Genomic DNA, 13161 nt, shown 5'->3' on the forward strand with positions numbered 1-13161 from the left:
CAGGCACAAATCATGACACCAATGCTACATCACTGTAGTGAGGAGCTACGTTGCCGTAGTTCATTGCTATGGCGATGTAGCATCTAAAAAAACTGTGTGCCACTGGGACTATGCAAGGGCATGTGTAGATGTGCCCAGTGTCACTGAGGTATCAAAGTACTTATCTTCCCAGTGCCATGCTCGCAAGGGATGGGGCTGCACCAGCTGACTGCCAAGGCTGGCCCTGTCTGCTGTGAGTGGTGCTGCCAAGCGCTGAGCCCAGCACCACTCGTAGGGGATGAGGCTGTGCCAGCTGAGCACTCGGTGCTTAGCTGGTGTGGCCCCATCCCCTGTGAGCGGTGCTGCCTGGTTCATACCAACACTGCTCACAGGGGTTGGGACCATACCAGCTGAGCATCAACCTGGCACTGCTTGCCGGGGACAGGGGTGGGTTTGGTGCTCAGCTGGTGCAGCCTCATTCCCTGTGAGTGACACCAAGCTCAGTGCTTGGCTGGCATGGCCCCATCCCCTGTGAGTGGCACTGCCTGGGCACACCAGCGGAGCCCAGTGCCACTCACAGGGGACGGTGGTATGGTGTATATTGAGTCTGATTTTTAAGATTCAAAAATTGGGCTTCCAAACTCGACTTATGCACCATGAAATACAGTACTATATTTACTCAATTCTAAGAAAAGCCTGTCTTAGAAATAAGTATGAGGGCAGTGGAGTGGCAAGGTGCAGGCAGCTGCTGTGTCTCAGGGTCCATCCTGAGCCTGGGCTCAGGGCCATAGCTGCCACCTGCCCCTGCACCACTTCATCACCCCACCATTTCCTCCCTGCAGCCACTGCTCCCCACCGCCCCATGCCCCTATAGCTCCTGCTAGCCCACCTGCCCCTCTCCCTCCTCCCCCTGTATTCTAGTTCCATGCTGGCAAGCTCTGTCCATGCCGCAGCCTGGGGCACTAAGCATGGCCCCAGCAGTGCTCAGTGCCCCAGGCCAGAATGCAAACGGAGCCTTGCAGCATGGAGCGAGGGGAAGGGGGAAGGGGGAGGCGGGAGAGCAGAGGCTGGGGGAGGAGGACCTGAAGTGGCAGGGGGGCAGGCACAAGCAGGGGGCAAACTGCTTGACCTTTCCCAGTGTCTGTCCCCCTGCAACAGTCGGGGGTTGAATTAAAGACATTCCTCCAATAATTAGATTCTATACATGGAAAATTATAACAAATGTATACATTTTTTCACATGTAGGATCTAATTATCACAGGGCTATCTTAGATTCGAGTAAATACAGGTTTGTTTGTTTTTACCCAGAATACAACAACAGCAGTGTGCTGTCCTTGTGTGACTTTAGCAAGTTACTTCACCCCTAAATACATCAGTCTGAAATGCCACTATGTCTATGGATAGAAGGTGCTACAATACATATGAAACACCAGCACTATTCAAATCAGGTGATAAAAGCATTTTAAAAATTGGAGACTGGAATCCTGAAAGCTGTAGGCTCCTATAATTTTAAAGCCAGACTTGGCAAATAGCAAAAACATTTAATTTGAAGAAAAGTTGGAATTCAGAGAGGTAGTGACGATATCACTGTGCTATAGGGAATAGTCAGGGTTGTAGTAAACTTGATGGCATTTAGTGAGCTGGTTAATAATCTTATCTTGGCAAAGGCTGAGGATTAAGAGTACTTGCTAATTTTTATTAGTTCTGTCAGCTGCCTTTCATACTGCTGACTGCACTGTTTTGTTGAGACACCCTAAGTCATTTTCAGCAGAGCCCAGATGGCTCTGAAGTGGCTCTATTCATTCCTTTGTGGGAGGTCTCAAATGTGGTGTTAAGCAATATTTGGGTATATAGGATACTAAAGTACTCAATTTCACCATCCCTTATATTCGATAGGTGTCAGAATTGGTGAGGAGAGTTAGAGAGTGGCAGTATAGGCAGCACGCTGGTCATATACGGAGCTTACATACACAGTGCAGCAGATTCACCTAGTGCATGGGAGTGAATGTAAGCAATCCAATGTCATTATGAAGTTGGATGATGGATGAGAGTGAACTGCAACTGTCGTCATCTGGATAAGGCCAAAGTAGCAAAGATAAATAGGTAGAAGCAACCGCAAGAAGGGAGGGTGAATTGGGCATTTATATCTGGCAACCGGAGTGCAGCCTTTGCCTCTAGCCAGTGTGGACTTTGCTGCTGTCCTCCGTGCTTCTGTCCCCTCAGAACTGGGCTGCTGTTTGTAGGGCTGAACAGTGAAAATGCCCTGAGCACTCGGAAACTCAAAATAGTGCACATTTGTTGAGTGGCCTGCTCTACAGGAAGCATATAGCATTCATACCCCAAAAGCTGCACTGCCTCCCAGTTGGTCTCTTGGGAAGCTCCAAGTGCTGATTTAACTTACAAAGCTCTAAAAATGGCTTATGTGAAAGGCTGCCTTTCTCCCAGTGCCAGAATGCAACTGTCATAATCAACAGAGGTACCTGGATTGCCGTTACAAGCAGGGCATTCTCTATGAGGGGTCTTTGTCAAGTGCTTTCTTTCTTCGTCTTCTGTATTTTTTATCTCCTATACCTTCTGGTCATTCTATACAGCTTAGTGTCATAATTGAGTAGATCATCTAGTCCAACCCCCTGCCATGGCAGGAAAGAGTACTGGGGTCAAACGACCCCAGCAAGGTGTACATCCAACCTCCTCTTAAAGACCCCCAGGGTAGGAACCAGCACCACTTCTCTTGGAAGTTGGTTCCAGATCCTAGCCGCCCTGACCGTCACTTGACAAGGCTCCCAGGCACAAGGGTGCACTATGCCCAGCCTGAGACCCCTAACCCCTGGGGATAACAGCTGCCAGGATCCCCAAGGTTTGGAGGTTAGTGAAACCCCCAGTCCTATTAGGTGCAGCTGGTCCCAGCCTCCGTTACCCCACCCGGGGAACTATGTGCTGCTACTATTTGTCCCCAGTGAAACGCACATGTGCACTCATCTGGACGTGCCTGTCTGAAGAAAATTTGCTCCTGATGGGTGCATTTTTAGACGCCCTGCCCAGGAAAGCTTACTGAACAATATTCTCCTGTACAGTAAGCTTACAACACATTAATAGCATGGGTAGACATGCCGTTACACATGTAAAGTCCTAAAAGTATTTGCCATTACTTGCATGCAGCCAGTACTTGCATCCATCCAAGCTCTCTCCCTCACCTAGTTCTGTTGCGGATTTTGCAGTATTTACATATAACCCTAGAGAATGAGCTGTCTTTCCAACCCTGCTTCACTGGCAAGTGGTATCAACTACAGTCAACAAGACACAGAGGACTGTGAACATTGATCTTGCCTTGGCAGCTAAATTAAATTGGAACTAATTATCAAATACTTTGTTTTATTTTTTCTATTCATTTGTAGTAATTTAAATCTATATATATAGTCAGTGAATGACTAGGGGAATCATACAATTTGTGGGATTTACCTAAAAGGAAAAAAAATGTACTTCAACTTACCTTTAAATAGGTAGCTGCTAGTAGCATCTGTACCATAATGTAGAGTTCTTGCTTTCACATACAGAAATGAGGAAAATCAATTTCAATCCTCAAAGGACAGACTTATTGGTTGAGAAGGTCACTAAACACTAGTAGTTGCTCAGTGGACTTGGAACAAGGTACTGTCTGCACTGCATCACTGCTCTTCTATAAGAGGGGAAATAAGAACTGGTACACAAGAATGATGGAATGATGTTCAAAACACTGTACACAATACTGTTAGATAGTGAAAAGAGAAAAAAGGGAGGAGAACAGCCTATGTATATAGTGAAAGCCACATTTTTTTCCCCAGGGTCATGCACAGAATTATACCAGGAATGAATTTGGTCTATGAGGTTGAACAAAAGCATGCTTGTGGCTATTACTCAGGAGAAATTGGTCAAGAACCATTCAGCCTTTACAGAAAATATTACTGTTGCAACTCTGCCAAGGTCACTGTCAGCCTGGGTTATCTGCTGTGTAAGTGCTAGTCACACAAATCAGGTTTAGCTAAGAACTATAATTCTTTACTATAATTCTTTACTTCTGGTTTCTTTACTATTCCATCCAGGAAGGGCACAGACCAACTGCAGGTACTTCCTCAGCTTGATGAAGGGTGTTTGTACACAAAAGCTTGCAAAGAAGAATTTTTTCAACCATTTGAGTTGGTCTAATAAAAGATATCAGATTTAACCAAAAAACTATGTCCTTAGACCAACATGGCTATAAGCTATACCCCTGAACTATAATTCATACACTCAGCAGTTCAGAACTGTCTCTTTGCTTTCTCTAGTTGCTATTTTGGATATTCCTTTAGTTTTAGTGTATAGCTGTTGCAGCTTCCTTGTGGAGTAATTTTTCTGTCTGGTGTAGTGTTCCTTATGTAGTAGCTAATCAAAGATGAATGCACTCTATCTACACATTGAATTTGTATGTGAAGTGGAAAAATAAGTAAGCAATTTTCTCTGAATGCACTCAGTTCCACCCCCACCCCCAAAAAACCTAGTGGAAAAATAAAGACTACAGTCTACAAGAAAACATATTAATAAAAATAATCAAAAGATGTATGTCAGAGAACGAGGAATCTGGGTTTCTTCCTGGACCTGACACAGACCTCCTAAATGGCCATGGAAAACTTTCTTTAAAAACTGAGATACAGGGAATCTAGCTGTGAAGCATAGATTATAAAATTTTGCTATAGCATAGAGATATCTAAAGATAAATGCATTCATGTTTTTGAATCACCTTGGAATTTTTTAGTGGAATGTACCATATTACAATGGTGCAGCAGTGTTTACATACAGACGTTTCTATGGTGTCATTTCTCAAAACAAAAAAAACATCATTTACAGGAAGCCTGGTGAAAGAGGAAACAAAAGTATGCCCAATAGTGTCGTTATTCCATTCAAACTTTTACATCCTCCATACTAAGCAATACATAAATATACCTCTCTCAACATTGCCAGTGTCATATGCCTCCTACATTCGTACACAAATTCACCTGCTAGAAGGTTTGGTTTAGTTATATAGTCAACAAGTATGAAATAACTTGCCTGAATAGATATCCAATAGAGGTCTACACTACAACAGAATGCTCTTGGTCCATTAGCTTTCTGAAATTTCATAGACATTCAGGCTGGAAGGGACCCCGAAGGATCATCGAGTCCAGCCTCCAAATTATTAATTATTAATTATTTGAATGCTATGCAGCCTACTGTGTGAAGGATTTTTAGATGCAACCTTAAAACTTCCTTTTCAGAGTGTTTCTGACAACCATTGGTTTTGCCATTTGATTGTTGCTGTATCTAACCTTTGATCTTCATTTAGTTGTAAGCTCTTATCCCTTGTTTTTTCTGCTTTGTTGATAGGGTGACAATACTCTCTTTACAAGTGTGCAAACCTCTCTGAGGTGCAGGGACATTCCTTCACTTTGAAATTGTCACTGATATGTTTTCAGATCCATCTTACAATAAGACAATTGAGCGTCTTGGCATAAGCCATAAGACTTCCCCAATATCTACTTCTTCCAAGCTTTGCAGCCTACTAGTGTGTGTTGAAAAGTAAGTCAGAGCTGGGTCTAAATCAAAATGCTAGAATTATCCATTTCGGTATGGCAGCAGGGTAACCAAGGGGAGGCAAATGGGTATCTCCTTTGTGGGGAAGCGCACAAGCAGCTGTTGATGGTAGGGTGGCTGACCACACCACCACAATCAGCTTGATAGCAGCCAGCACTGCCCTATGCATTGCATCTGCCCCCAGCATAGAGCTGCCTTGCAACACCTCTGCAATGTGCCTGTGAAGGGAAATAATTTTGTCTTAGGCCCAATCTTCTCTATTCAAAACAAGCTGTTCCAGAAACCAGAAATAATGGACATAGTTGCTTCCACAGAGTCAGGCTGGCACAGGCCTCAGTGTGATCTCTGCATTATAAGTCTGAGAATATAATTATAACAGCACTTCTGAGGCTTCCTTTTAAAAAAAAAATCTCCCTTGACATGCTAATTATCAATCTTTTTCCACACTCATTGTTAAGGAGGAAAAAGTTGTTGTGATAGTGACTATGAGCCATATCAGCTAATACCTTGAATACTTTTGACTATTCAAAAGGAGGAGCAGTAGGCCAGGTCTGCCCGTTCATGTAGGTTCTTAACCTGCATACAGGACTTGCATCTAACACAGGAGGTATGCAGTCCCACTAGGGGAGATGCCTTACTTGACTTGGTACTGGACTCAGAGGAGGACTTAGTGGGGCAGCTACAGGTACAAGGTAACCTAGGGTATAGTGACCACCAGTTGATAAGATGCACTATCCGGCATAAGGTGGGAAAGACAAATAGTAGGGCATTAGTGCTAGACTTCCAGAAGACCAACTTCAACAAGCTCAGGAGATTGGTTAGGGTGGGACTGATGGGTAAGCACATCTGTGAGATGGGGGTCCAAGAAGGGTGGGAGTTCCTCAAGGGACTGATCCTACAGGCACAGAGGGACACCATCCCAGTACATGGAAAGGGAGGCAGAAGAGTCAAACAATCTTATTGACTGAGCAGGAAAATCCAGGAGAGCCTTCAGAGGATGAGGATAAAAGAGGGCTACAGGCTGTGGAAGCAGGGGGCAGCCACCAAGGAGGAGTATATCTACTTGGCTCGCACTTGCAGGGAAGCAGTGAGAAAGGCCAAAGCAGATACAGAACTCAAGTTGGCAACAAAGATCAAGGATCAAGAAGTCCTTTAAGTCTGTAAGGAGCAGGAAGAAGGTGCAGGGTAACATAGGGCCACTACAGAATGGACTAGGGCAACTCGTAACTGATAGGATGGAAAAAGCAGAGCTCTTAAATTATTTCTTTGCTTCTGTTTTCCTGGACATGGATACAAGTGCACCTCCCAATGAGTCTTTAGTCTGGAGTGAGAGTAGTACCAAACCACCAACAGTTAGCACTGACCTAATGAAGGGGCACTTGGAAGGGTTGCACATATTTAACACAGCAGGCCCCAGCAATCTTCACCCAAAAGTACTAAAGGAATTGGTCGATGACATAGCAGAACCACTGGCACAGCTGTTTGAGCACTCGTGGCACTTGGGACAGATCCCAGAGGACTGGAAAAGGGTGAACATGGTCCCTATTTTCAAGAAGGGGAGGAAGGAGGACCTGGGTAATTATAGGTCAGTTAGCCTCACCTCTATTCTTGGCAAGACCTTAGAAAAAATCACAAAGGATCACATTTGCAGGGTGCCAGTGGGTAGCAAAATGGTAAGGGGCAACCAGCATGGGTTTATAGCAGGCAGATCCTGCCTGACTAACCTGGTCTCTTTTTATGACCAGGTCACAAAGTGGTTAGATGCAGGGGAGGAAGTAGATATTATTTACCTGAATTTTAAAAAGGCTTTAGACCCAGTGTTGCACCCAATTCTTACGAGCAAACTGAGTAGCTGTGATGTGGATTTTTTCACAGTAAGATGGGTGAAAAACTGGCTTATGCGACACACCCAGAGAGTGGTGGTGATTGGGGTGGTTTCTCCCTGGAGGGATGTGGGTACTGGTGGCCCCCAAGGCTCTGTCCTTGGACCAGTACTGTTTAATATCTTCATCAGCAATTTAGACGAAGGTGTTGAAAGCACCTTGTCTGGATTCACAGATGATGCTAAATGATGGGGCATACTAAACACACTAGAGGGCAGGGAGCAAATTCAGGCAGATTTGGACAGACTGGGGAAGTGGGCAGATCAGAATAGAGGGCAGTTCAGAAAGGATAAACGCAAGGTGCTGCACCTGGGGAGAAAGAATCTCCATCACGCCTATAGACTGGGGGGTACCATTCTGAGTACCACAACAGTGGAAAGAGATCTCGGAGTCCTGGCTGACACAAAAATGAACATGAGTTGCCAGTGTGATGAGGTAATAAGCAAGACTAACCACATGCTTTCTTGCATCAGCAGGAACATCACGAGCAGGCCTAGGGAAGTGATAATTCCCCTTTCTGCAGCATTGGTGAAGCCGTAGATGGAGTATTGCATCCAGTTTTGGGTGCTTCACTTCAGGAGGGATGTGGATAACCATGAGAGGGTTCAGAGGAGGGCTACTCGTATGGTTGAGGGCCTGCAGGTAAGACCCTATGAAGACAAATTGAGGGATCTGAATCTCTTCAGCCTCCGCAAGAGAAGGCTGAGAGGTGATCTTGTGGCTGCCTACAAACTCATCAAAAGGGGACCAGCAGGGAATAGGGGACACTCTGTTTACCAGGGCACCCCCCGGGGTTACCTGAAATAATGGCCACAAAGTGAAGGAGAACAGATTTAGATTGGACATAAGGAAGAAATTCTTTATGGTAAGGGTTGCCAAAATATGGAATGGGCTTCCAAGGGAGATGGTGCTCTCCCCTACCCTGGAGATGTTCGAGAGGAGATTAGACAGGCATCTGGCTGGGGTTACCTAACCCCCCAGTGCTCTCTCCTGCCTGGAGCAGGGGGTCGGACCTGATGATCTACCAGGTCTCTTTCAACTCTAGAAATCTATGCATTTATTCTTGACTACATCCAGACTTGTTCTGAGCCCAGGGAGGGTATTGGGGCAGTATACATTCACGTACAGTTCTTGCTACTACCTGCCAAATGTTCATGTTACAATTATTGGTGTCCTCAGTTTTGGCAGTCTAAATGAGGCCGTACACAGTTATCTATCAACAACTGGAAATGTGTATTTTAACTGAAGTAGAACTTTGAGACACAATTAAATGATTATTATTGTTAATAGCAACAACTTGGAAATGCAAAAAATAAATGATGACAATCTGTTTTATAGATACCTGCTTTAACTCACACAGAACAGACTGGGTGAAGCATCTAAATCAATTAAGTAATGCTGTTCATTCTAAAATAATATGTATTTAATATGGTATTTTTCTAGTTTTATTTTTCATACATAGCACACAGGAATACACATGGTAATTAACTCTGATTTTTTTATTTGACATATGGTACAAGCATTTATAGGTAAAAAACAATTATAAAAAAACAAATATACTAAATAAATACTATATTCACCCTGACAGTCCTTCCAACCACCAACTGAACAGGAATCTCTTCCAATTAACTCAGCTCAAATCTTTAATCGGCTGAAAGGGGGCACTGATGAGTGCCTGCTATGTTTTCCTCCTAGTAACCCTTCATATACAGATAAAACATCTCTGTCTTTAACCAGTCTACAATTACAAAACAAAACAAAACCAACCCCCCCGGGGGGAAAAATCCCAAACAAAAAAAAAGCATGCTGCATCAATGAGTCCATTTGGCTTCTTACAAAATGTTTTTAATTATTTCAATTGTGATTGCACATCTTCCATGATGTGTCACTCATCCCACAGACCTTCTCCTCATGTACAAACAGCTCCAGTCCTTCTAAAACCCTCCTCCTTTAACTTGTATGTAATGAGGAAGGGTCTGCCATCTCAGATTGTTTCAGCTGAGGCTTGCAATGTCTCTTGTTGTCTGTGGTTAAACATGACAAGTCTTCCTTCCCTTGGGACAGGTACCTACAGTTAGCTTTTCTAGTATCCTCATTTCTCGTACACAGCTTATACCATGAATACCCATGAAACCCAATTGTTCCAGCTCATCTAAGATCTCTTTGCCAACTCAGTATGTTCTAAGGAACCAGACGGCTGATTTTGCATGCCATAGGCTCTATGCACCATTGGCATCATTCCATTGATTTAAACCAAGGATAAATTTTGGTTTCATTTATTTTATGAAACCATCCATTTTTAAGTGTCTTTGACTTTCACATGATGCTTCACTGGTCGGGTTTTTTGGGGGGAGAAAAAAGAACAACTACTATGTATCAGTGTTTTATATGAACAGCTTCTGAATTAAAGGTACTTTTTAGTCCCATTTTTAGCATAGAACTCCTGCTACTCTTGCAGTAGCAGGAGAGTCTGCACACTAAGCAAAAATTTTCAGGTTGTTTTCTGACATTTTTCAGGGGTTCCTTGGAGATTTAAGAAACACCTGGTCTGATCTGGTGAAAGTGTAGGACGATGTTATGCAGAGTTATTTCCATCAAGAATCGTAACTGGGTGTCCAGAGTAGAAAAAGTCCTACCTGTTTCATTCTTTGAAAACAGAGCAGCAACTGGTGTGTGTGATTTTGAAAGAGCAGAGGTATTAGTTCAGTAAATAACTCTATCCCCCAAATATAAGCTGCCACATTCTTGCTATAGTATAGTCTTCATGTGGTAAGAATAGCCACCTCACTCCAAACAAGACAGCTTTTGATGGATTGAAGAAAGAGTACGTGCTAACATAGTTGCCTTTCAAGATAGTTGTATAGCTGCAGTGGTATTTGTTAGTCATGTTAAATTCAAGAATTATTGTAGTGTATGAAAATGCTCTTCGAAGACTTGTCCAGCACAAGCAGATAGCTGACAGATCACCCAGACAAGGCTTTCCTGAAGAGGCAATGTGTTAGCTTTTGTTCTCTCCACATTGCCCAACCATCCATCTTCATGTCATGTTTATTGATGAACCCACGGTGTCTTAACAACATCAACTTAGACAGAACTCCAATTAAGTCCATTTTTGCCAGTGTTGCTGCTGTCTAAATGCTGGAAAGTCATCATTTCTTGTGCACTGACAAGGGTAAGTGTATGTTTCTTTACTCTTCTTCCTTTCTGATAATCTGAAAACATGCTTTCTTTTCTTAGGCATTTCTAAAACCGAAAAAAGAAAGGCATAATTAGATTTTTTTTTTCCTTTCTGAATTCATTTGAAAGCAGGAATTATACATTACGGTAGGTGTTAAGAAACTTGAAATTCACAGCACTAACCAGTTAATGAGAATGTGTTTTTCATTCATTTCACATGAAACAGTGGCTCAAATCAAAGGAAAGGGTTTTTTTTATTATTATTATTCACCTTCTCTTGCTTGCCCACTAATCCAAAGATTTCATATGGTAAGAAGATCTGGATACCAGGGGGGAAACTTATTTTTAATTAAAGGTTGATTAAATGGGTCTCACATTGGTGATCTTTCTGAAGAGTAACAGTGTGAACCCGACCAGCTCTCTAAGAGCTTCATATCTGATCAGGTTTCAACAGACTTGCTTCCATCTGGCTTGTATACCAGGTCCTGTCTGAGATATTTTCATCAAATTATCAACCTTAAATCTTAATAAAGCCCCTATCCTGCTTTCAGTGCACACTCATAATTGCCAGTGTGTTTAGTGGGAGTTGCACACACAAAGGAATGATGAGACTTTTATAAAAACTTGTCAGACATATTAAACAGTAAAGTTCTTTTCATAGATTAAGGCTATATTAAACATTGATGAAAGATGACTCATTGTCTCTGAGATTGGACTCCCATACTTGTGGAGTGTCTCATGTAGTTTTTCATAAGGATGATCACCTCCAGGATAAGGCTTGGATTTTTTTAGCCACACAACTTCCAATGTAGCAAATGGGATGCACAGCTTTTATATATGGAAATGAAGGGTCCTTATTAGTAGAATGGAGCACTTCCAGGACACAGAGCAGAACAGGGACAACTTTTTCATGAGTGATATACTTGCTTTCATAATTTCATTTTAACAAATTCCTACAAGATTTATCTTGTCAAACTTTATTCCGAACAGCACAAATTACTAGAAGAGACTGTCAATCTAAAAAAGAGACAGACCGAAGTTTAATTGCTCCCTGAAGATGTATCAAAATCTACATTTAGCAACACCTAATTGGATATTCTCCAATCAGATAGCATTTACGATTTATCTGTCAATGAGGAAGACAATAAAGCCAAAGAAATGTAGTCAGGAAAACTTAAACACAATCTGTGGAGGTTTGAGGGGTTCTTTGTAAAAAAACCCAAATCTCTTATAGGACGGAATAGAATCATTGTTTAAAAATATAACTCGCACTGTCCTGCACTAAAACCTGAGGCACTTTCTGTCTCAAGGTTATAGACTACAGACCTCTTATTTTTATGCCAGAGGAGGTGATGGCACTAACAAGGCAAACAAAATTCCTGTCTATTTAGCTTCTTAAAAATGTCTCTTCTTTCCACCTTTCACGCAATTACCTTTCAAAATGAAGTGCCTGGACACACAATACACTCAGACTCGTGTATTTGACATCACTTCTGTATGCTAATGTAAATTATTCCAAGATCTAGGGGAGAGAGATGAACAGTGCTCCCTGAGGTACAGTTAGTGCTATTACAATCCCTTGCCACTAGCTGGCTGGGAACACACAGTTGGCTGCTTTCTGTAAATAGCCACCTTGAGATAAGCCGTGTCTATTGCTGTCACGTATGCTGATGTAACTGACCCTGGTATAGTTTTGCTCCTGATTTTTCCTAAAATAATTCTCCAGGTTCAAATAAATTACACCACTACAGGATTATATATAGTATTGTTGCTCCTTTTTTACAGCAGTGTAAACATATTGTGGGTTTAGGGTTTAAGTGTGCAGATAAAGCTATAGTTCTCTTACTCTTACTCTTCCTGCCTGACTTTGGAGCTGGAATTTACGTTACATAGTATTTTTGTGTTGTGCGTGGGTTTTTTCCCTTCATTCTATAAGAAGACTCATACATGGAAGAACTGTGCAAATCTCAGTAGGCCAAATAAGTGGATTTTATATTGTTCTTTGAAGGGGCTGTAACACATGCTCCAGTCCAAAACTACTATTTTCAGTACCTTTGTTTATAAAACTCCTTTCCACTTCACTGTTTACCATGCCAATATTTCATAATGCTTTATAGATATGTAATGATAAATATTAATCTGTTTGGCCTCCCTCTAAAAGGAGATCACCCATGTTTTACAGATATGGAACAAAGGAAATATCTTGTGGATTTTAGTGAGAAAGTATCAAGTCCTGGGTGTGTACATTAAGTAACATACAATGCATCAGGCAGAAGGTATGTAGTATTAGGAAAAAGGGATCTCAAAGGTCTCTTGCTCAGTCTTGGACAAATTCTGTTTCTAAAGACGTGACTGTTTCCTGACATAACCCACTGATGTTAATGGCCTTCCCCTGAATTTATATTTGATGTAACTTCGAGCAGAAATGAGTGTCTGGGTGCAGAACATGGGCAGCATGCTGTGAGCCAGATGGCTGAATGAAGTGAATAAGTGCTTTATCTCTTGTCAGGCTTGCATTCTTTTGTGCCCCATGACCCCC

General features: G+C 42.4%; 1 protein-coding gene across 1 annotated transcript in view; it reads right to left on the reverse strand.

Annotated features, from left to right (window-relative positions):
- Positions 1-8497: 8497 nt before the first annotated feature.
- The window catches only part of CD83 (CD83 molecule), a 19642-nt gene continuing 14978 nt past the window's right edge, over positions 8498-13161 (reverse strand). Inside the window, exon 5 of the mRNA XM_019523042.1 lies at positions 8498-10688. Within this exon, the coding sequence (XP_019378587.1) occupies positions 10530-10688 (159 nt within the window). The 3' untranslated portion in view covers positions 8498-10529. The remainder of the gene's footprint in view (positions 10689-13161) is intronic.

Source organism: Gavialis gangeticus, unplaced genomic scaffold, assembly GCF_001723915.1.
Source record: "Gavialis gangeticus isolate Ggan-Ray unplaced genomic scaffold, GavGan_comp1, whole genome shotgun sequence".
NCBI classification, from domain to species: domain Eukaryota; kingdom Metazoa; phylum Chordata; order Crocodylia; family Gavialidae; genus Gavialis; species Gavialis gangeticus.